Source organism: Vombatus ursinus, unplaced genomic scaffold (assembly GCF_900497805.2).
Source record: "Vombatus ursinus unplaced genomic scaffold, bare-nosed wombat genome assembly UNPS02014820.1, whole genome shotgun sequence".
NCBI lineage: Eukaryota > Metazoa > Chordata > Mammalia > Diprotodontia > Vombatidae > Vombatus > Vombatus ursinus.
This window is the reverse complement of record NW_020954598.1, coordinates 14,007,598-14,032,767: the sequence shown is the minus strand read 5'-3', so window position 1 is coordinate 14,032,767 and position 25,170 is coordinate 14,007,598. Positions and strand designations below refer to the sequence as shown.

The 25,170-nt window shown below is 37.1% G+C and overlaps 1 protein-coding gene across 1 annotated transcript in view; it reads left to right on the top strand.

Annotated features, from left to right (window-relative positions):
• ABCA13 (ATP binding cassette subfamily A member 13) overlaps positions 1-25,170 on the top strand; it is a 489,891-nt gene that overhangs the window by 61,371 nt on the left and 403,350 nt on the right. The window contains exons 8-11 of the mRNA XM_027837266.1: positions 5,982-6,115; positions 12,757-12,921; positions 14,927-15,126; positions 24,855-24,982. Of these exons, the coding sequence (XP_027693067.1) occupies positions 5,982-6,115; positions 12,757-12,921; positions 14,927-15,126; positions 24,855-24,982 (627 nt within the window). The remainder of the gene's footprint in view (positions 1-5,981; positions 6,116-12,756; positions 12,922-14,926; positions 15,127-24,854; positions 24,983-25,170) is intronic.

Sequence of the window (25,170 nt, the reverse complement as noted above, 5' to 3'; positions counted from 1 at the left end):
GCATTTCATGATCTTTCCTGCTGATGATCTATTTTTTTCCTCAAATTCCTCATCTTTGCAGCTCTGGTACTTAATAGTTGACTTTAGACAAATCTCTTAGCAACCTCATTTGACATTTGTTTTTGATAGGCATATCCCTTACTGCTTCATTAGAACTTGAGGGACCTATGTCTAAAACCATATGTCATTACCACTAGCTGATGCTCTGAGCTAGTTAGGTAGCTTTGGTAAGAAGTAGGGATCTCTGCTACATCAATTACAGAGTACTTCATGTAACTATCCAGGCACTTTTCTATGAAAATAAAACTATTTGAATATAGGTACATGTCACATAGTATTGTCCCAACCAGTGCCATCTTAAAATAACATTGTTAATACATTATAGCAACCAAACTCTACCATAATTTTAAAATCCTACTATATTGATCTTTCACCCAGTATGCAAAATGGATGATTGCTGAGAAAATTGTAAACCATTTTTTTGCTTTATAATCAAATAAAAAGGGTGGAAAGACCTCACAGTAGAGGAGAAGATGTATCAAAAGACTGGTAGAAATTATCCTCTCCTCCATCATCAATAAATCAACCTATAAGCATTTATTATGTGCTTATTATGTTCCAGGCACTGTGTTAAATGTTGAGGATACAAAGTCAAAAGCAAAACAATCTTTTCCTTCAAAGAGCTTACATTCTAATGAGGGAAACATGTACACATGAAGATATATGTTCAGGAAAATACAAAATGGACATAAGGTAACTGGTTGAAAGGTACTAGCATCTGTCAGAAGAGATGGAAGGATAAGAAAGGCCTCTTTAAGAAGGCAGCACTGAGCTTATTACTCACAGACACTAGAGACTCCAAGGGGTGAAGGTGTTGTGGGAGAACAGGCAAGAGAGATAGTAGGGACAAAGCATGGAGATGGGAAATTGAGGGCCATGTGTGAAAAATGGCAAGTTGGCCATTATGGCTGCATTAAAGAATGTGTGGAAGGAAGTAATTTGTAAGACAACTGGAAGGATGAGAAAGGACCATATTGCGAAGAACCTTCAATGACAGAAAAATTCATATTTGATCCTAGATGCAATAGAGAATCACTGAAGATTATTGAGTGGGGTGTGATCTGGCAGACCTGAACTTTAAGAACACTTCCATGGCAATATGGAAAATGGATTGAAGTGGGGAGAAGCTGGAGAGAGGGAGATCAATTAGAAGGCTATTGCAATAGTCCAAATGAGAGGTGATTAAGGCCTGAATTAGGGTTTTAACAATGAGAGTGAAGGGAAAGGAGCATAGGTGAGAGACACTGTGGACAGAAATAATAAGATTTGGCAACTTATTGGATTTGTGGTTGATGGATAGTGAGGAGTGGAGCATAATACCAAGGTTGGAAACCTGGGTGATTAAGGTATACTTGACAATTAATGGGGAGAGCTGAAAAATGTGATAAAGATAGTGGGCTTTTTGGGGGGGGGTTGTGATTACTTTAAGATGCCTACAGGGAATTCAGTTTGAAATGTCCAATAGGCAATTTATGATGGACATAGCTGAATCTCAGTAGGGCATGGAGCTCAAGAGAGATACAGGGCTGAATAGATAGATCTGGGAGTCATCTTGTATTGAGATGATAATTGAATCCATGAGAGCTGATGAGGTGATCTAATAATGGAACATAAAGAGAAAAGAGGTGAGCCCTGATGTTAGGATATACCTATAATGAGTGGATGTGACATGGATGAAGGTCCAGTAAAGGAGGTTATGTGTCACATTGGCAGAAGGAGAACCAAAAGAGGGCATTGTCATGGAAACTCAAAGATGAAGAAGTGTACATTGATGTTGTCAGATGAAGTACCCTACTCACAAAGATTTAAACACCCTTGATGAATCCTGATAGGAAGCTGAATGCCATGAACATGCCTAGCATGGTCTCTTCTTTTCTTCAGCATTGTGAAACTGCCTTTTATCCTGCTATATGCTTTCCAACTCCATGGTATACAGAGGTGCTTGACTTTGCCTTTGTTCATATAGGCCCTTGCTTACACTTCCAGGGTTTGTAAGGTGTCATCCATAGGAAAGGGTGACCTATGAACCAAATCTTCTAAAACTGTCACTCCCAATTCAGCAGCTTCTTCTTTTCTCAAATTTCCCTTAACATGGCAGATTACAGCACTGGTTCTAGTCTCCACCTTCCTTTTGTCCTCAGGCCAGCACTCCCAAATCCCAAACAGCTGTGCTCCATTCAGCTCAGCCCTGAGGCCTTAATTCCATATTTTAGGTTTAAATTTGTGTGAATACATACTTACAGCTTTGATGGTTTAAATTTTGGCTCCCCAGGAAAATCTCTCCTATTTAGTAAAGAGTGATGGATTTGGAGTCCGAAAGACTAGAGTTCAAATCCTGCCTCATACACTTACTAACGTGATCCTAGACAAATCATATTATCTCTCTCAGCCTAAATTCCCTAATCTTTAATATGGAGATAATAATAGAACATGATTGTTGTAAGGATCAAATGAGGTAATATGTATAAAACACTGCAAACCTTAAAGTCCTACGTTAATGTTGTTTATCATCATCATCATCATCATCATCATCATCATCATCATCATCATTATTCTGGAGCTAACTGATCCCTGAAATGCTGTTTTGCTTAATGTGTTTTTGTAGAAACATTTAATGACATCAGGTGAGCTATCCCTGTGTTTATGGACCAGTCAATTTTGCCATTAAAGAAAGATGAAATAGGAAATTCTGGACTCAGCTTATTGTTCATGCATAGTGTCCATCCAAGATGTACTAATTGTCCATCTGACTTCCCTGGTAGAGTATGTACATGGACAGTTTTCCTTCACTTATTATTTCCAGTGAGAATGGTTAGATCAAACTCTTTAAAATAGTTACGTATCTCATTTAGGAGACTCTACAATTGTTTTGGGGCTTGAAGCAAACAGTAAAATGTCATGTGTAAGCAGGATCATCCAGAGGACCTTACCACAGATCAAGACTTCCTAACCATCTTTGCGTCATGGACCTCTTTGGCAATTTGGGGAAGCTTATGGACCCTTCTTAGAATACTATTTTTAAATGCAAAAAGGAAAGTACATATGATTACAAAGGAAACCAATTACATTGAAATACAGTTATCAAAATATGAAAAAAGTGTATGAACTTTGGATTAAAAATTTATCTTTATAGAATTTCTTTTACCCCCATCTACTCCTCATCTCTTATTTCTATCATTTAATTTACTTGTAATAGAATTTTACATAAAGAGAGCATGAACTTGGGGAATGAATATGGAATCTACTTATGAGAAGTGAAGAAAGAAATTTGCCCAAGGTCATATGTGGTAGTTGTGATGAAGTAGCTTTGTAAAAAATTTTTTCTGAGTTGTTGTTGTTGTTGTTGTTGTTGTTATTGTTATTAGAAGACTGAGGTTTTTGGCAAAGAGGGGGCTTGACAACGTCTCTTTGATTTTCTAGCTCTCGATCTGTCCCTACATAAACCAATGTTCTTATTAAAGCCATTCCTATAGTCATTGTGGTCTGCTGCTGAGCCCAGTACTCCTACATGAACTTTTATTCTATACAGAGAGAGATGAAAAGATTTTAGATTTTCTCTGATGGGGTAACTTCCCCAGGGTCCACTTTCTTCTGAAGTCTCTGCTGTCACCTCTTCATATAGTTTCAACTCAACTGTCTGGAAGCTTCCTTTACTACTCAGTGGGTGGTCTGTTGCTTTTGCCATTCCTATGACAATTATGCTCTCTTAGTATTCTACTCTCCTGAATGATTGGGGTGAGTTGGGGAGGCAACAAGAGGCAGAGGATGATGATAAGAGATGATAAGGGAATTATTCAATTTAGACTTTTATGTTATTCTTTGAGTCTCTAGTACAGTTGCAGCCTCGGTCTTTTGCAGTTAGAGTAACCTTGCAAAGATAACAAACAAGTAACCCTTCAAAAATGTCATTGGGTATAAAATTTGCATGTAACCCATGTTTCTCTATGCCACTTTCTTGCCAATTTTGACATACAGTGTACCACTTCTGTCTTATTTTGCAGTTCTTAGAGAAAATATACTCAAAGCTCTCTCCCATCATAAATTTCTCATGGATTTCTAATAAAAATAAAATGGAGAGGCAGGATTATAAAATTTATAAATATTATCTCCTTAATATAATTTCATTTAAGTCACCAATAGGTCCATATCCATTTTACTTTCATTAAGAGATTATGGGAAGGGCAGTTAGGTGGCACAGTGGATAGAGCACCGGCCCTGAAGTCAGGAGGACCTGAGTTCAAATCCAGCCTCAGACCACACACTTGACACATACTAGCTGTGTGACCTTGGGCAAGTCACTTAACCCCGATTGCCTCACCAAAAAAAAAAGAGATTATGGGAACTAGAGAAAGAATTATGGAATATATTTATGGAGAAGGAAAAAAGGACACTTAAATAAGAATTTTTAAAAATGAAAATCTTAGGAGATTTTTAGATTTTCATATAACCATGGAATTTTAGAGCTGGAGGAAGCCTTTGAAATCATCTAGTTTGATTATTTTTCACTTTCAAAAAGAAAAAAAGGAAATTGAGATCCCCAAAAAGTCAAATTACTTGTCCAAAGTAACACAGTGGCATAATAAGAATTTAGACCCAGATTTCCTGATTCCACATTGAGTTCTCTTCTATTAACCCTTGGTAAGAGGAAAAAAAAATATTTATAACCTGGAAAAGAGGACTTCCTCAAGGGAGTCATGTTATCTCTCATCAATACTTAAAGGATGGTTGTGAAGAACACTTTCTTTGTGTTGCTCCAAAGGGAAAACTAGAACCATGGATAGAAGTTAAAGGTAAGAACAGGGGAGAAATGTAGTTATTGGAGCTAGGCACTTTCACTCAGTAGTGAGCTCTCTATCAATGAAAATATTCAAGCAGAGTGGATAAATCATTTGACAGATAACAGAGGAATTTTTTTTACATTGGTTTAAGATTGGACTCGATTACTTCCAAAATCCCTTGAAATTCTAAGAATGGATGAATCCAAAAGAGAGGTACAAAAAACACTATATAACTCATGTCAATTGAACAGACACTTAGAGATAATGTTAGAGGTTTTCTCCAAGGAGACTATATTCCTTTTCTTTCTGAGTAAAGTGGTACTTCATATACCATAACAGATTGTAATTTGTCTTGAGTACTAGATCAGTCATTCTGTTTTACTTCTTGGGTTATTTGCTCATTGTTTTCTTGATATTTGAGTATTTTCATTTTTTTGAACTCCTCCATATTACATTACATAGTGACGTTGTTCATTCGTTTCAGTCATGTCTAACTCTTCATGACCTCATTTGTGGTTTTCTTGACAATACTGGAGTGGTTTGCCATTTTCTTTTCCAGCTCACTTTATGGATGAGGAATGGAGTCAAGCAAGGTTAAGTGACTTGCCTAGGATTATATAGCTATTAAGTGTCTGAGGTTGGATTTGAACTTAGCAAGATGAGTCTTATTGATTCCACGCCTGGCATGCTATCCGCTGGGCCACCTAGCTGCCCTGTGCCATCTTACCTTAATTCATACCTTTTCCATTTATGTTTGTGTTATAAAACTAATATTCTGATTTTTAATAGACTACCAGCCCCAAATCAACTTAGTTGGTTATCTCATCTAATCTAGTCCAGTCATGTCCAATCTTCAATCCAATGTAAGTATCCTCTCTACAATGTCTCTGACAAATCCATTCCATTTTTTCCAATTTCTTTAATTACTGAAGGGTTTATTTGCTATTGTGAATTTACATTTATTTCTACTTGGGTATTCTACTTCTTGAATTGCCTTTCCCATCCATACCTTTTTGCGCACCTTTTCCATGAAGAGACTGGTGTTATTTTTGGATACTTTCAGATGTGTCGGCTTGTAAGGACTTGATGGGAAGGATAAACATTTTAAGACTAGACTATGTTCATGTGTATGTTTTTAAATAGGAATTGGCTACAACTTGTCACTAAGAAGTATGGTGTGGAACCCTCTGAAGCTGAAATCTGATTTAACATCCAAATATGGCTTTGATGACCTTCATGTTGAGAAGATGCTGAATTACACTGGCGAGTTAAATGAGGTATAGATGTTCATTGATCCTTCATCCCTTAATTACTTCGTAAGAGTCACCATAGAACTACACAACAGCAGTGACGTTTTCTGTAGGTGCTTAAAATAATGATTCCTGGATAATGAAACTTTTTTTCACTTAAAAAGAAAACAAAGGAAAAACAGTTTTTACCTTTGTTTTCTTTTCTAGGTTATGCACAAGGTCCTTTGTAGCAAATTTTATATGCAAAGGCAGTAGTCCAGTACTAAAACATTATAGAATGATGTGTCAACAACGTTAAGAAACTACTCTTGTAAAAATATTAAATATCAGCCCATTCAGGTCCAATGTAAAAAGCAGCCCGGATGAAAGTCTACATGATGGATTACAGAGGGTATTGGTCTTAGAATCAGAAAGATTTGAGTGTCAATCCTTGCTTCTGACATTTACTGCTTGTGTGACCATGAACAAATCATTTAATCTTTCTGAGTTTTGGTTTCCTCATCTCCAAAACGGGACAAATAATATTACCTGCCTAACTACGCTGAAGTGGGGATCAAATGAGATATAAAAAGTGTTTTGTAAATCTTACCATATAAACACTAGCTGTCATAATTATAGTCAGGCTTTTGCCTAGAACTGAAATTCTTTGTCTAGGATCTTCATGGCATTAGGTAACTTTTCTTAGAATATCACTAAAGTCGTAGTCCAGGGTCTGTTATTGGGAATATTTTTTCTTTTGTTTCTCGGATTATATAAAAAATAGGTGTCAAACTTGTTCAGGGAAACAGGCTGGATGCATAAGGAAGAGTTAGCCTATAAGAAGAGATCTGGTAGATACAGCTCAAGTGTCTAAGTAAGATCTAGCTTATTTTAGATATATATAGAGATAATAGGATCATAGACTTCGAGATAGAAGGCATTTTAGAGATCATCTAGTACAATCAGTCCACTCCCCTATTTTACAGATGAGGAAACGGAGGCCTGAAAATAATAAGGGACTTGCCCAAGCTCCACAGCTAGTAAATGCCAGAGTCAGGATTTGAACCCAGGTCCTATGACTCTATATCAAGTACTCTTTTATAGTCTCATTGATTTAATAGAACCATAATTGGAGGGAACTGTTAGATCAGGCCTGCACAACCTGTGTCCTGAAGGCTGTAAGTGGCCTCTGGGCATGTAAAAGGATTTTGGGTAGCCTGTAAAAATTATAGAGGATATTTTCCTCTACATTTTTCACAGGCAGCCTGAAATCCTTTGGTGGGCCACTGGTTGTGCAGGCCTACTTTAGATCACCAGTTCTAACCCAACAATTTTACAAATGAGAATACTGAGGCCCAGAGAGGTTAAGTGATTTTCCCGAGTCAAAATAATTCATGCTGTAAGTGATTTCATTCTGGGTACCTCATTCCATTCCTCTATTCAAGGAGTCTCTGTGTTCCTGCTTTGGGCCAGTTGCCTTGATTCAATTACTGCTTGCTGCTTCTTAGAAGTACTTGGAAGAAAGAAGAAGGACTTCCTTCACATGGTGGTAGAATTTTGGGAAGCAAAGCCATTCAATTTAACTATGTTCAAGGGATTATACTAAAGACTGTGGCCATAAAGACATAAAGCCAAAGGGAAGCCTTGCCCGATGGTGCATACGTTTTATAAGGGACATAGCATGTAATTAGTTAGGCAAAGTTAAACTAATTTTAGGAAGGGGAGAACATTAATTACTGAGGCCATTAGTGAAGCCTTCTTATTGGAGGTGACACTAGAGTTGAAATAAGTCATGAAGGAAGCTAAGGATTCTTAGAGTTAAGGTGAGAGAGAGGGTGCTTTTCAAATATGGAGGACACACTGTACATGGAGAAGGGAAATGGAATGATGAGTTTCGGCAACAAAAAAGAGTAGGATACCTTGGCAGGAATGTATAATGCATGAATAGTAGTACCGTGAAAACAGTCATTTTGGGGTAGGGAAATCATAAGCCCATGCTAGACTAATATAAAATAAATCTTAAATTTGTTAAATTGCAAAACTTTGCTAAAATAAAGATACAATTTGGTTTGATCACAGAGTTACCAATGAAAATTACAGACTTCTATACTATATTTAAAAGATGTCTAGTCTTTTTACCTATCAACTTCCTGACCTTTTCCCCTGGGAAAAAAAATCAATATAGATCACTTTAACTCAGGGCTGAAAAGAAGTGAAAGAAACAAGCAGGCTTTCACAAATGATTTTCTACAGTAGACCACATCTTCACAGTCCCATAGTTGCCTAAAGGGTGCAGAGAACATAAAATTATTTTGTTCGCTTATTTTTAAAAATGACTCTGTAGCACAAAATGCAGCCTTACAGAATCTTGTCCTAAAACAATATCTTCTCTGCAGATGTTAAGATTGTATAAGAGTACCTGATAGATACAAGCACAAAACTCACTTTGTTCAATCAAGGCACAAAATAGGCCATTGACAATATTTTCATTGATTCTAGAGTTAGAGGACCTGGGTTCAAATCTCACTTATGATATGGACTACTTGGATGGCTTTGGGCAAGTCACTTACCTTCCATGACCCTCAGTTTCCTCATCTGAAAAATTAGATGGGTTCTCATGTCCCTTCCCACTCTAGATCTGTGTTCCTATGACTTGGATGTGGACATCTGGTGCAATTTTATTTAACTTCAGCCTCCTTCTGTACCAACAACAAACAACAACAACAACAATGATAATAACTTCATTTGTGTCCAACTCTTTACGACCTCATTTGGGTTTTTTTGGCAAAGATGCTGAAGTGGTTTGCCATTTCCTTCTCCACCTTATTTTTATAGATGAAGAAACTAAGGCAAATAGGGTTAAGTGAGTCGTCCAGAGTCATACAACTAATAAGTATTTAAGGCCAGATTTGAACTCAGGAATATGAATCTTCCTGATTCCTGGCACAGTGATCTGTGCCTTATGGCACCATCTAGCTGCCCAATGATAACAGACACCATTTATATCCCTCTTATTATGTGCCAGGCACTTTATAATTATTATCACATTTGTTCCTCACCACAATCCTAGAAGGTAAGTGCTATCATTATCCCTATTTTACTGATGTGGAAACAGGCAAACAGAGGTCAAATGACTTGTCCAGGATCACACAGCTGGTAAATATCTCAGGCGGAATTTCAGCTGAGATCTCCTGACTTCAGGTATGGTGCTCTATCTACTGTACCACTTAGTTATATCAAATGAAAGGATTGAGCTCTGTAGTCTCTCAGATCCCTTTCAGCTCTAAATTCTTTGATTCACATACATTTAAAAAAATTTTAATATCCTACATTTAAATGTCCAAATGGTGCCTGCTCAGGGGTAGGAGGGAGTGTATGGTGTTGTCTCTGAGTTCATCATCAAATTATATACCTTGGGTGAAGGGCAGGGCAGAGACATTCTTTTTCAGCGACTACTGAAAAATCTGTATATTCAATGAACATCAACTTTCTGGCAATTTCAACCTCATAGAGTGCTCACACGATTACAAATTGTGAAAAAAATGAATGTTTCATGTTTTTATGTAATCACCATTGTCCATTACATAAACTACAGACAGGATGGTGGAGTGGAAAGAGTGCTACTTTTCAAGTCAGAAAACCTGTTCAAATCCTTGCTTTGTCATTAGCTGTGTGACCTTGGATAAGACTTTGTTAGTCTCACGTTCAAAAAGTATTACTGGTTGCCCATTGCCTATGGGATAAAATACAAACTCATTAATTTGGCTTCTTTGGTCCTCCACAATCTGGCTCCCACTTACTGTTTGAACCTGATTTCATTACTAATCCTCTTTATGTAGACATCCTAGTATACAAAGCCAACACTGATGGACGGCCAGCTTTTCCCTAATTTTGCTATAAATTCCACCTCCCTGCATTCACAAAAGCCATTTCTCGAGTGTGGAATACCCTCCTCTTCATCTCTCTTTTAAGATTCAATTCAAGTACCACCTCCTCTGGAAAGCCTTCCTTGATTCCTTTCCTACCTCTCTCTCCAATTATTAGTGCTCTCTCTCCCTGCTCAAATTTCCTTATTTTGTTCTTGTAAATATGTCATATCCTTCCTCTGCCTAATAAAACAGTGATATCCAGCTCAAATAGAAACGAGGGCCAATAAAACCATACGTCAGGATCCCTGCTGCCTTAGGAAAAAAAAAACCATATAGGTGTATACATTTCTTTTTTTAAAACTAATGTATCAATACATTTAAATCAGATAAGAACTGCATTTTAATCTAGTTTGAGCCACATTTGGGAGTATTGTGGTCTATGTGTTTAACACTTCTGAATAGAATATGAGCTCCTTGAGGGCAGAGACTGTTTCCCTCGTATCTTTTTTGCCCCAACACCTAGCACAGTGGCTAGAAGGATGTGGGCAGTTAGGAAAAGGCTGTCGCAGATTGGATTCAATATTCTGACTGCTTTGGGTCTTAGTCTTCTCTCTGTAAAATGAAAGATTTGGGCCAGATAATTCCTAGGGTCTTGTCCTACTCTAATCTATAGTTCTAAGTCTCTGCAGAATCCAATTCTTACCTATTGTTAAAGCCTTTTTTGTTGTACTCTTCTCTGTGTATCTCTACACTATAGTCAAATAGGATAATTTTTGTTGTGCTTTGTCTCATCCTGCCCTCGTCTACCTCTAGACCTTTGTATAAACCACCCATTCCCTGTGTATGGAGTGAAGTTCTTCATCCCTCACCCCCTTCTAGTAAAATTTCTCTCTGACATCAAGGCTCAGCATAGGTGCCACCTCTTACATGAAGCCTTCACTAATCCTCACTCCGTACCCTGTCTTTCATAGGAGTGATCCTTCCCTTCTTGAATCTCTCACAATAAATTCTGCTTCGTTGCCTTCACATCATTTTGCTTAATTACGCTTTAGTCAAACAGCATGCAATCATCAAGTGTATATAATATTCCAGGGTCTGTGCTAGGAGTGCTGGGAATACAAAGACAAAATTGAAACAATCCCTGCCCTTAAGGAGCTTGCATTCTATCAAGAGAGACCTTAAGTATATGTATACGTATATACAAAATATACATGATGGAAAGATAAAAGAATTCTCTGTTGGACATGTTGAGTTGGAATTACCTATGGGACATCCATTTAAAAATGTCTAGTAATCAATTGGTGAGATACATTTGCTGGAAATGAAACTCCCAGCAGAGACTAATGTTGGATATATGAATTTGGGTTCTATTTGCATAAATATGATGTTTCTACCCATGGGAGCGATAACATCATCAAATGACAGAGTGTTGAGTAAGAAGAGAAGAGGACATATTCACAATGAGCAGTTGTGATATGGGATCATGATCAAGCAAGGTAGAATGAGAAGGAGCAGATGGCTAGGAGGAAAATCAAGAGGGAGCAGTAACATGAAAACCCAGATAAGCGATCATATTCAAGAGGAGAGGATAGTAAACAATGTCAGATGCTTCGTAAAGGTCAAGAAGAATGAAGATTGAGAGGAGACCATCTGGTAGAAGTGATAGAAGGTAATTAAGAGATCATTGGTTATTTTGGAGAAAGAAGTTTGAGTTGAATTATTATGTTGGAGAGGGATGGAGGGAGAGGAAATGGCACACTTTTCTAGGAGATTGAATGAGAAAAACAAAAGAGATATGGGATGATAGCTAGTGGAGATGGTAGAGTAAGGAAAGGTTTTTTGAGGATGGAGGAGAATCGGGAATTTCTGAAGGTAATAGGAAAGGAACCAGTAGATAAAGGTTGAAGATTTGGGGAGCAATCTGCTGGAGAAGAACAGGGGAGATGTGATTAAAGGTACATGTAGAGTGGTTGACCTTGCTAAGGAGAAGAGCCATCTCTTCATCAGAGACAATAATGAAAAATTTTGTATCATAATTATAACAATAATTATTTTCATTCTTTATCTTTGCTACAAAATTGAAGTTCCTTAAGGGCCAAGATGGTGGTCTTTTTCAGTTTCGTGTTTTCTAGCTTAGGTCAATGCATTGTAAAGTCAGCTCTTAATGTTTGTTGAATTGAGTTGAATCAAAGATGAAAGTAGAACTTTCCCCCTAATCCATGTAATAGGAGAAGTCGGTCAATTATAATGAAAACATAATCTTGTTATATGTAGGCTTAGAGAAATCAAATTTTTTGGTTCTTTTTTGAAAGGAAAACATTTGCTTGGTGGAGGTTTATTGACTGTCCTGGCTTCAAATCTACATTTGAACTCTTCAGACTGGGTTCCTCTTTGATCTTAGCAAAACAGAAAAAGAAAATAATGTGTTCATGAGCTGACAGACTTTATTTTCCAAGGACAAAAATAATAACAAAAGTCAGTCTCTTTTCCTTTAGGCAAGGCATTGATGAATACCTTGAGCAGCACCTTCTGCGTGTGCTTGCCCTTGTAAAACAGCTCTGTGTTATTCCTTTTGTCATAATGAGAAAAAGTGAAAAGACTTTTTTCTTTTTGTTTTCTTGAAACAGCCATTTAAATAATTCACTACAATGTAAACAATTAGGAGGAATCAGTAAGATACCTGACCCCTGGTGCTTACCTTCACTAACCAGTTATTTGTAGAGTTCTTGATTTTATACAAATGAGATACTATTTATAAAACAGTGCCATTTAGAAGGAAAAAACAGCACCTCTTCTAAACATTTCTTGTGTCACTGCCAGATTCCCACGGATAGCTCACTGGAGCAGTTTGTATGTTCAGCCTTGTCCAGCACATCAGAAGGTGAAGTTGACAACAACTATAATCATGGAAACTGTAACATCCAGTGGTCAGAAGCCAAAGACTATCTTGTCCATTCAGTCAGCTGGCTCCAAATCTACAAACAGGTATTATTCTATACAGTAGGGTCATTCTTTCTGAATCATACCTTTTCCTATTAGGTATGTTTCAAACAAAACCAGATTCATTTACAGTCTATTAATTTTCTCAATTGTTGTTTCTCAGTTGTCAGTTTCAGATACAGTGGATACAGGTGATACAGTGGATAGATCATGGCCTCGGAGTCAGAAAGACCTGAATTCAAACCCAGCTTCAGAGATTTACTATATGTATGACTCTGTAGAAGTCATTGAAACCTCTATTAATCTCAGTTTCTTCAACAGTAAACTAAGGATATTAATAGAAACTACCTTGCAGAGTAACTGTGAGGATCCAATGAGACATTTGTAAAAAGCACCTCACAAAGGTCCTGGCACATAGTAGGCACTATATAAATGTTCGTTCTCTTCTCTTCCCCTTGTTGGGGGATGTGGGAGGCTAAATATATTTACTTGAGAAAGCATTGAAAATTTATAGATTTTGCTAAAGGTTGATGTATTTTTTTGTAAGACTAATGTAGTTGCTTTTGGTGAAGTACTGATATTATTTAATCCATTGTTAATTAATTTACAATTCTATGAATTTGGTAGACAAAAGACAGGACCAAGATTTTCAGTTTAGACCCTAGATAGATTTAGCTTGCAAAGAATGAACACTTGGGGTTTCGTACCTTATAACTATCATCTATTCTGTACAACAAGCCACAGGAACTCAATGTTGTATTACCCAGTTAATTCAAACTCATATTTAATTCTGCAAAAAGATCAGCAATTTTGTTGGTGTAGGTGTTCCATCTATCAATGAAAATTGAAATCTATGACATTATAAATTGTTGTGGTCCCAAGTATCTGGTAGTAAACCTTCTTATAATTAACCTCTATGAACTAAGCTTGGCTAGTCTTTGAACAATAGACCCACTCCAGCACTCAGAGCTATACTGGCTTTGTGGGTCATACTTGAATTCTACAGACTTAACCTTTCAGAATACAACATTCCTATCATGCCATGTGGAGGCATAGGGGCAGATCTTGGGTTGAAGGGATTTGTATTTAAATGGAGAATATTTAAAACAATTAAACGCACATTTTAGAAGCAGCATGGTGCAGTGGATGGAAACTTGGCTTTATACATGGACTCTGTGACTACGGACAAATCATTTAAGCTTTAAGGGCCCCAGACAACTGTAAGTTGCAGAGCAGATGTTAAGCTGTATTGGCAGATAAAGGTTCCTCATGGAAAGCTGCTGATACCAAAGAAATCACCAGTCTAGTTCAAAAAGTGCCCATCATGCATTTCCCCTCCAGATGCCCAAGATGAAACACATAGTATGTGCTCAATAAACAATCATTGATGCTATTTCACATATGCTGAAATCTGTGTATATAGAGAAATATATGTATAATAAAAGGTAAGCCTAGCTTTGTACTTTATAGAATTTGTACTACCTATGAGGTTTTATAAAACTGTATGTTTTCTCCTCCATTAGAACGTGAGCTCTTGAAGGAAGAGGCTATTTTTGCCTTTCTTTGTATCCCCCAGTCATTAGCATTGTACCTATCACAGAGTAAGCACTTAACAAATGAATGTTGACTAGCTGAATGGAAGTGTAATAATAATAATAGTAACTGATATTCATATGATACTTTAAAGATTTCTTTACAAACTTTACAAACTTCTTTATCTCATTTGATCCTCACAATAGTCCTGTGAGGTAAGTACTACAGATATTTTTATCCTCATTTTATAGATGATAAAACTGAGGCTAAGATGAGGTAAAGTGACTTGCCCAGAGTCAATAAATGTCAGAGACTGGCTTTGAAACCAGGTGTTTTTCTATTTCAAGGTACTTCAAATCTGGCATGCCATTAACTATACCTTGTTGCCTCTCAAAGTTAATTTTTCTATGAATTAAAAACCTCTTGGCACTATTATTGAGTTCTCTAAAAGACCAAATAAGACATAGGTATAGGCATATCTAATTTTAAAAAACTGTGATTTTTTTTTTATTTTCAGGTGATTCAGCAATGGCTAAAAGGTACTGTGGTTCAGAAGATTCTTACTAGAATGGAACAAAGTCTAATGACTTTCAGAGATCAATACCCTGAAGACAGTGAGTCACGGAAAGTGGCATCAGTCCTGCACACCATGATTCACCTCGTGGATGACAGTTTGGGACCAGAATCCCTCCCAAACTACCTGCAGTCTCCAAAGATGTAAAGCAAATTTGCCATGTTTTACAATTGAGTATAAACTAGATGACATTTGATTTGATAGCATGATAATGCCATTGGAAATGGGTACTGTGCAATACAGCTACATATTTAGGTCTGTTTATACTGTCCCTCACACCCCAGGTCCCAGGCTTATTTCAAGAGCCATTGCTGGTATTATTTGTAATTGAGTATTGTTTATTTTGATCCTCAAAATAATTCAATAGAGATTATGCCTGTGCAGGAGCTAGCAGCAATATTGCTGTTTTTTAGCTCAAGGTATCACTATCACATGTTTTAAATATTCAGTTCACTTGCCATCATTTTTTGTTCTTATTGCAGTATGTCTAGGAGCTGTGATATCATCAGTGTGGGTATTCCCTCTTTTGATTGTAGCCCTTGGCAATGGATCACCATTGAGAGTTGCTGTGGCAAAAAAAAAAAAAATATCACTTTGCAGCTAGTCTGTTGATACTAATCATGGGTGTTAACCCATACCTGGCCCAAAGTCCCTTTTATAACATCCTCAACAAGTAGTTACCTAGACTTCACTTCAAGGACTCAAATGAGGTGTTATTTATCACCAACAGATGTGGCCTATTTCATTTTTGCATAGCTTTAGTAAGTAGGAGGTCCTTCATTACACAAATACTACATTTGTCTCTTCAAACTTGCCTCAGTTGCTCTTAGTTCTTCCCTCTGGAGCCAGAGAGAATAAATCTAGTTCTTCTTCCATGAAAGCCCTTTAAAGGCTTGAATACAGTTATTATATTCCCCACTGTCTTCTCCTTTCCAGGATAGACATCAAGTTCCTTCAATGGCTCTTCATATAGTGTGGAGAACCATTCTCAGTCAGTCAGCAAACATTTACTAAATGCTTGTTATGTGCCAGGCACTGGGGTTACAAGAAAAAGTAAAAGTAAGGTCCCTGCCCTCAAGGATCTCATATTCTAATGGGGGAGATAACATAGAAACAACTGTGTAACAGAAGATACACACATATTGATGGGAGATAATCTCAGAAGGAATGCACTAGCAGTGAGGGAGATCAGGAAACCCCCCCTGTAGGAGGTGGGATTTGAGATGAGCCCTGAAGGAAACTAGGGAAGAAGGAGGCAGAGATGAGGAGGAAGAAAATTCCAGGAATGGGGGAACCTATTGGGAAGTAAAGTGTCATGTATGAAGAACAACAAGAAGGCTAGTATTGTTGTATCCTAAAGTAGGTGGAGATTAATAAAGTATAACAGGACTGGAAAGATAAAACACGGTCTTTTGGCCAAGATGGTTGAACATTATAGATGGCGTTCTCAAACAGTTCAGTCATGGAAGGGAGGAAAGATATAGGATAATTGCTGGAAGGGTAGTTGGATCAAGCAAGGATTAGTGTTTAAAGATGGGGAAAATGTGGGTGTGTTTGTAGGAAGCAGAGAAATATCCAGTAGATAGGGAGAGATGTGTGATTAATAAGAGAGCAGAAATAATAGAGGAAATAATCTGCTGGTGAAGATAGAATGGAATGGGATAGCAAAGAGCAGGAACATCTTTTGTGAGAAAAGAGTGAAGGAGTAGACAGTGGAAGATATTTGAGTCATGTGAGATGATGATGATGAGGGGAGAAAAGGGGGATTTTGGACAAATGGTCTCAAGTTTTTCTAGTGAATACATGGTCTTCAACTGAGAGGACAGTGGAAAGAGGTGTCATGGCAGGCTTCAGGAGGGATGAAAAAGCTTGGTATAGCTGCTATGGTGAGTAGGAGAGTGAATCAATTAGGTGAAATTTGAAAGCATTGTCTTATTTCAGAGAGGACCTAGTTGGGATTATGGAATATAAATTTGTAGTGAATTCAGTCAGCACCGTTTTATTATTTCTTCTAGCTCCTTTCATTAGCCAAAACATACAGATGATAAGGCATCAAATGGTGGGAATAATCTAAGGTTGGGGCTTGGCAAGGCCAAGGGTAAGGGTCTGAGTGTAGAAAACAGTGTAAGGTAAAATGATTTACCTAGATAAAGAAGGAAGGATTACATATCCTGTCAAAGTTATGTAATGACCTGGGAACGAATTGAGTAGAGGATAGATTACTGGTCATTGGGAGGATGAGGAACAGAGTCGAGGTCCTAATGCAGAGGGAAAGATGGAATGATAAGGAAATCATGACTAAATAAAAGCATATCGAAGCTGACGAATATGGAAGTGAAACGCTTGTAAGTAATGTCATGGTCAAAGATAGGACCATCTCTGTCTAGCTGAAGTAGAGTGGAAGGGTAATCGTAAGAACTGAGAAGTTTGAAGAAATGGGAAGGTAGGGTGTTTGAGGAAGTACCCATGTGTATATGGGAGTCCCTTAGCACGAGATCAGGGTTTTGAGTAGAGAGAAGGACTGTGAGTCGGGTATTACAATCACTGAGGGAGGGAGAAGAGTATCCTGGATGCACACCCAAAGGAGAAGATGCTACTGAATATTCCAACCCCTCTCTCCACACCATGGGCTTGGCTGGGGAGGGTTTGAGTTCAACTGTCACTGAAAAGCTTGGCTAGATATGCTTTGTCATTAGGCATCAACCAAGTCTCAGTAAGAGGAGTGGTAAAGGAAAAGGTTTTATATGAAAGTAAGTTTGTTAACTATGGAGCTGGCATTCCAGAGAGCACTGCAAAAGGGTTAGGCAGATCCGTAGCAGAGCATTTGGGGCTAGGGTTGTGGGGAATGGAAGTAAGGCAGTGGACTATGGGGCATGTGAAATAATTTGTACAGTGACAGTAGGTTTCAGAATCACTGGGATCAGGAGTATACGATGTGGCGGGATTATGTTAGTCATTGAAAAATGAGTCCAGGCAGAGAATCGTTGGAGATACATCTTTTGAGGGAGTCAGATTATTTGACTGTTCATGGCCTTCCCTGGACCTCATAGAAGGTGATGGTATTAAGTCTTGTGAGGCTCAGGAAGCCAGATTCACGGAAAGCAGGAATAGGTGAAAGTACGATCTAGTGTCAGGATAGCAGACAGGAACTGACAAGTCGAGGTAGCTCAGACCTGAGAAAGTTCTCTAGAACACTAGAGAAAGCCCTGAGGTAAAGAAAGAGGTCATAGGCTGGGGGGCCTGGATCTGAGACTGATGCAAGTCTCCCTGGAATGTCTCTAGAGCAAAGAGGTCACAGGCCATTACACACTTTCCAGATTCTGAGCTTTTTTGCTAAAATGTGGTGCCAAGAATTCAACAAAGTACTTAAAATTTTGTCTCTAACTAAGGAAGAGCATAGCAAGACTATAACATTCCAGGTTCTGCAAATTAACTTCTCTTAATGCAGTCTCAGATTACATTACTTCTTTTGGTTATAATATCTACCTCAGATGATTTCAGAACAACTTCTCTCTAGCCACTTCTTTCCCCCTTATGTACTTATGAAGCTGATAAACCCAGATGTAGGTTTTTATACTTATCTTCATTAAATATCATTTTATTAAATACTTCTCATTGCCATAAGTATGCAAATAGCATGTTCCAACACACCAAGGCACACCTAGGCCATACTGTGTGCATTATGGGTCTTAAATTTAACCTATTCATGATATTTTGGCTTCTGAATTTGTCTAACATGAGTTGTCTGTCCCCATTTTGTGTCATCTAAAAATTTAGTAAGCATGCCCTCCATGTCTTCATCCAGGTCATTGATAAAAACATTAAAAAACAAAAAGCCAAGGGGATATTCTCAGTCCACTCCCTTAGAGACCTTCCAAAATGACATTGAATCATCAATGATTGCTCTTTGGGTTCCACATCAACCAGTTCTGTATTCACTTAATTATGTTATAGAACTCATATCTCTTCATCTTATTCATAAGAATAGCATGAAAGATTTTATGCACTCCTTTAGATACAATACTCTGGGTAAATGATATCTACAGGACTCTTCTGATTTATTAGTCTAGAAACCCTGCCAAAAAAAGAAATAAGGTTAGTGTGACATGACCCATTGTTGATCTAGTCATAAGGCTGTATAATCATAAAGGAACATTTAATTTTCACAATTATGTGTAGTACTTACATGATTTTAAAAAATTAAGCTATTCTTACCTTTAATTAGACTTTTATAAAGTAAGCAGTATTCATTGACCGACCAGGGAAAGTTTACATCATAGCTGTAGTTCAAATAGTTTGGGGAGGATCATAGAATCTTAGGTTTTACAAGAACCTTTTGATCTAGTTCAATTTCTTATACAATAGAGGAATTGTCTCTATAGCCTTCCTAACAGGTGGTCTTCCAACCTTTTGCTTGAACACTTGTAGGGATAGGCAACTCACAATTTTGTGAAGAAGTCCATGCCTTTTATGGACAGATCTATTTGTTATATGGCGTTGAAATCAAATGTCTTACACAGTTTACTGGGTCCTATACTCTGGATTTATGTAGAAGATATTTAATCCCATTTCTGCATGCTATTCCTTAAAATATAGAAATATAATTATCTTTTCTCCCCAGTGTGATCTCTCTTTGAGCTAAAAATGCACTTCAACCATTCTTGATAGATGTGGTTTCTAAAGTCTAAAGCAGTTTGATCACCTCCTCTGGATACACTCTAGTTTGTTATTATTCCTTTGGATAGGTGGAATCCCAAATTTGGCCAAATATTTCAGATGTAGTATGGCCATCACAGAGTATAGTGAGTTTATTCTTTTACTTAATCTAGACATTTTAAAACAGTTTTATAAGGAAGATAAAATATTTCCTGATTATCCACATAAGGGTTGTATCTTTCACTAGGGATTTAGACATGCTCATTTGTTTTATAAAAAATAATGAGACCTGCAAAGATTGCAGTTTCCTAGGGGCAGAGATTTGGAAACAGAGAGGTGAGATCTTATGTTCAAAACTAGGTATAAAATCATATGTGTACTCACATTCAAATTGAGCGTGACAAACTGAGTTCATTCTTTATCTAACTCATCTCCATGATTAGAATATTTGCATAGAAGCAAGACATTTGACATCTCATGATTTCATTGTTGACAAAATGGAGGGATGTGGGCTGAAAGATAGTGAGGTCAGATTAGTTTAGAAGTAGTTGAATGTGTGAACCCAAAGAATCACAACCAAATAATTGATGACACTTTGGAATGATGTTTCTAGGTGAGTGCCCCAAATTCTGGCCCTGTCTAATATTTTTATCAACGGTTTTGATGAGCACATGAGTAGTAGGCATATTAAATATGTGGATAGGATAGAATAGATGGGATGAATGATAAAATAAAGATTCAGAAAATTCTTGAAAAATGAAAATATTTGGCCAAATCTAATGATAAAATTTAATATCTGTTAATGTATGGTTCTATATGTGAGTTATAAAAACATACAAATACGGTAAGCCAAAGTTGGACAGCAGTTACTATGAAAATAAAGATCTCATGAAAAATAAGAGATATTGTAAAGTTCTAGAGGTTTTAGTGAACTTCATGTTCACAGTAAATCAATGGTATAGTATGGTAGTCAAACAAATATGAGAGCTTAGATTTCATTAATAGAAATATAGCTTCCTGAACAAGAGAAGTGTTCTATTTTTTTGGTCACATCTGAATGGTGCACTTAATTCTAGGTGCCCCATTTTATTTATTTTTCATGCAAAATATATTTCCATATTAGCCACATTGCAAAAGAAAACAAAAACCCAAGAAAAATGAAGAAAGCTAAATATTGTGCTTCACTTTGCACCCAGAGTTCATCAGTTCTCTCTCTGGAGGTGGATAGCATTTTTTCATCATGACTCCTTTGGAACTGTCTTTGGTCATTGTCTTGTTCAGAGTAGCTAAGTCTTTCATGCTAGATCATCTCACAATATTGCTGTTACTGTGTACAATGTTCTCCTAGTTCTTCTCACTTCACTTTGCATGAGTTCATATAAGTCTTTCCAGCTTTTTTTCTGAAATCATTCTACTCCTCATTTAATATGAAACCATGAATTTCCATTTCATGCTGTTTACTTAATTTTTTTGATAGTTCTTATTTTTTTCCCCTAATTTTCCCTCAATCTCTCTTATATGATTTTTAAAGTCCTTTTTCAGCTATTCAAAGAACTCTTTTTGGACTTGTGGCCATTTGCCATTTTTCTTTTAAGTAGGAGTGGCTTTTAAAATTTCACTATCTTCTTCTGAGTATGAACCCAGATCTTTTCTTTTTCTTTTTCTTTCTTTCTTTCTTTTTTTCTTGGGGGGGGGTTAGGCAATGGGGTTAAGTGACTTGCCAAGGATCACACAGCTAGCAAGTGTTATGTGTCTGAGGCTAGATTTGAACTCAGGTCCTCCTGAATCCAGGGCCAGTGCTCTATCCACTGCACCACCTACCTGCCCCTAACTCGAATCTTTTCAATCCCCATAGCAACTACCTATGGTCAGGTTCTTTCTCCTTTCCTTACTCATTATCTTATTTTATTTTTTAATTTATTTATTTTTAGTTTTCAACATTCACTTCCATAAGATTTTGAGTTCCAAATTTTCTCCCCATCTCCCCTCTCTCCCCACCCCAAGACAGTGTGCAATTTGTTATAGGCTCAACATAAACACTCATATCGAACCTATTTTCACATTAGTCATGTTGTAAAGAAGAATTAGAACAAATGGGAGAAACCACAAAAAGAAGAAACAAACAAAAAAAGAAAAAAAAGAACAAATAATATGTTTTGATCTGCATTCAGACTCCATAGCATCATGAGTCCTTTGGAGTTGTCTTGGATCCTGGCATTGCTAAGAAGAGATAAGTCTATCAAAGTTAGTCAAAGCCACATTGTGGTGTTATTGTGTACATTGTTCTCCTGGTTCTGCTCACTTCACTCAGCATCAGTTCATTCAAATCTTTCTAGGTGTTTCTGAAGTCTGTCTGCTCATCATTTCTTGCAGCACAATAGCATTCCATTGCATTCATATACCACAACTTGTTTAGTCATTCCTCAACTGATGAGCATTCCTTCAATTTTCTATTATTTGCCACTAAAAAAGAACTGCTATTAAGTATTTTTGTACAAATAGGTCTTTTCCCCTTTTCTTTGATCTCTTTGGGATACAGACCTAGTAGGGGTATTGCTGAGTCTAAGGATATGCACAATTTTATAGCCCTTTGTGCATAGTTACAAACTGCTTTCCAGAATTGTTGAATCAGTTCACAAGTCCACCAATAGTGTCTTAGTTCTCCAATTTTCCCACATCCCCTCCAGCATTCATAATTTTCTTTTTCTGTCATATTAGCCAATCTGATAGATGAGGTAGTTTCTCAGACATTAAAAAATTTGCATTTCTCTTATCAGTAATGATTTAGAGCATTTTATGTAGTGATAGTTTTGATTTCTTCTTCAGAAAACTGCTTGTTCATGTCCTTGAATAGCTCTTATTTTTATAAATGTGCTGTTTCCTATAAATTAAAAAAAAGAGGCTTTCATCAGAGAAACATAAAATACCCCTCCCCCCAGTTGCCTGTTTTCCTTCTAATTTTAGCTTCATTGGCTCTGTTTGTGCTTAAAGTCTTTTAATTCATGTAATCACAATTATCTGTTTTACTTCCTGTGATCCTTTCTGTTCTTGTTTGGTCACATATTCTTCCCTTATTCATAGATCTGACAGGTATATTTTTCCAAGCTCCCCTAATTTATTTATGACATCACTCTTTATGTCTAAATAATTTATCCATTTTAACCTTATCTTGGTATATGGTGTGAGATATTGGTCTGTGCCTAGTTTCTGCCAAATTGCTTTCAAGTTTTCCCAGAAATTTTTTTTCAAATGTTGAGTTCTTACCCTCAAATCTTGGATCTTTGCGTTTATCAAACACTAGATGACTATGGTCATTTACTGCGATGTATTGTGTCCCTAATCTAATCTGCTGATCCAATAATCTATTTTTTAGTCAGTACCAGATTGTTTTGATGATTACTGCTTTGTAATATAGTTTGAAATCTGGAATTGCTAGGCTGCCTTCTTTCACTTTTTTTCATTGATTTCCTTGATGTTATTGATCTTTTGTTCTTCTAAATGAATTTTATTATTATTTTTTCTAGTTCTATAACATAATTCTTTGGTAGTTTGACTGGTATGGCACTGAATAAGTAAATTAACTTAGGTAGAATTGTCATTTTTATTATATTAGTTATTATATGATCCTACCCATGAGCAATTCATATTTCTTCAATTGTTTAGATCTGTCTTAGTGTGAGAAGTGTTTGGTAATTGTGTTCATGCAGTTCCTGGGTTTATCTTGGCAGGTAGACTCCCAAGTATTTTCTAGTGTCTGCAGTTATCTTAAGTAGAATTTCTCTTTCTATCTCTACCTGCTGGGTTTTGTTGGTAGTGGGTATCTCATTTTAGAAAGATCCCTGACAAGGGGCAGCATGTCCTTAGGAAAGTGATCAGGGCAGTGAAGAGACTTGAAGCCAGGACAAAAAAAAAAAGATCTCTTGGAGTAACTAAGAATTTCCTTGAAGGAGAAGAGAAGACTTAGGTGTGATATGATATCTGTATTCATATATTTGAAGGGTTGTCACGTGGAACAGGACTTAGGTTTAATTTGCTTGGCACTAGAGGGTAGAACTAGGAGCAATAGGTAAGGAACATAGGAATTTCAGCTTGATACAGGGAAAAAATTTACTAATAATTGGCACTATCTCAAAGTAGAATGATTGCCTTAGGAAGTTTCAAAACTTCTTAAAGAGGAACTTTTCAGAGAGAAGCTGGATGAGCAAATATTAAGGATGTTGTAAAGAGAATTCTTGCTACAGGAATTTGTAGCAGGGTTTGACCACATGATCTTTGTGTAACCTTTCACCTGAGAGATTCGATATTTGACCCACAAGAGGAAATGATAGGCTCCTGGGAACTTATTGATTTTGTATTTCATTCTTAACCTCTCCTAATCTGGTAGTGGTAATAAATAAACTGACCTGTACCAGATTGCTCAGCTTTCTCCAGCAAATCCAATGTGGCAATTTTCAGTTTTTGCCACTCACTTTTACTGGAGGTTTCAGGTTGTGGTTTAATAAGAAGTGATTTCATTTCTTGATTTTAGTTAAAGGAATATGGGATCCACATAAGGCACCTAAAATAATACCAAATTTATCCCATTAAACAGCCAACAAGCATTTATAGAGAGCTTGCTACATTCCAGACTTTTCTTTGCTCTCACGGACCTCCTTTTCTAATAGGGGAGAAAACATGCAAATAATTATGTGTAAGCAACATGTTAATGGTATAAATTAGTGGAAATTTCATGGAAATGAGCAAAGCTTATTACAGAAGGTTGGGTTTTAGCTGAGCCTTGAAGGAAGGCAGGAAAATCAGGAGGGAGGGGAAGTGGGAAGGAGAACATTCTCGGCAGGGGTGACAGCCAATGAAAAGGCACAGGGTGAGGATATAGAATAACAGCGCTGAAATGTCTGTGTGGCCGCAATGCAGATTGTACTTCTGATGCTGCAAGCCTATTGGTCTCCCTTTGCTGCTCCCAACAACTTTGGTCTCAGAATCTCTGCCGGATGGTTCTCCATTGTATGCCACCAGATTCTGCTCTCAGACCAAAGGAATTTGTCAGACACGCTTTCCTGAACTCAAGATAGAAAATGAATGATGATTTTAGCTTTTGATATGTGAATAAACTCCAAAAATAGTGAATGAATGTGTTCCTTGAAGTTGTTTTTCACTTACCTAAGTGACATGTTGAACTGATTTCCATTGTGTTTTATAATGTTTTTTCCTCCAGATTAGTGTATCTGGCAAAATTTCAGACCATTCTTCAAAATCTGCCTCATTGGCCAACTGTGAAAAGATTGCTTCTGGTAAATGGAGCTCTCAGAAATGTGATCATCAAGAACTTGCATTTCATCCGAGGTAAAACTTATCTGTTGCTTGCCACACATTCACTAATAGCTGACATGAAATCAATGAATAAACAAATATGGGATTGATTAATAAGGGAGAATGGAATTGACTGATAACATTGCCAATCTGGGAAATAATTCGACTTTCTAATATACATATTTATTCAATTTTGTGATACTCTCTGGATCATCCAGAGT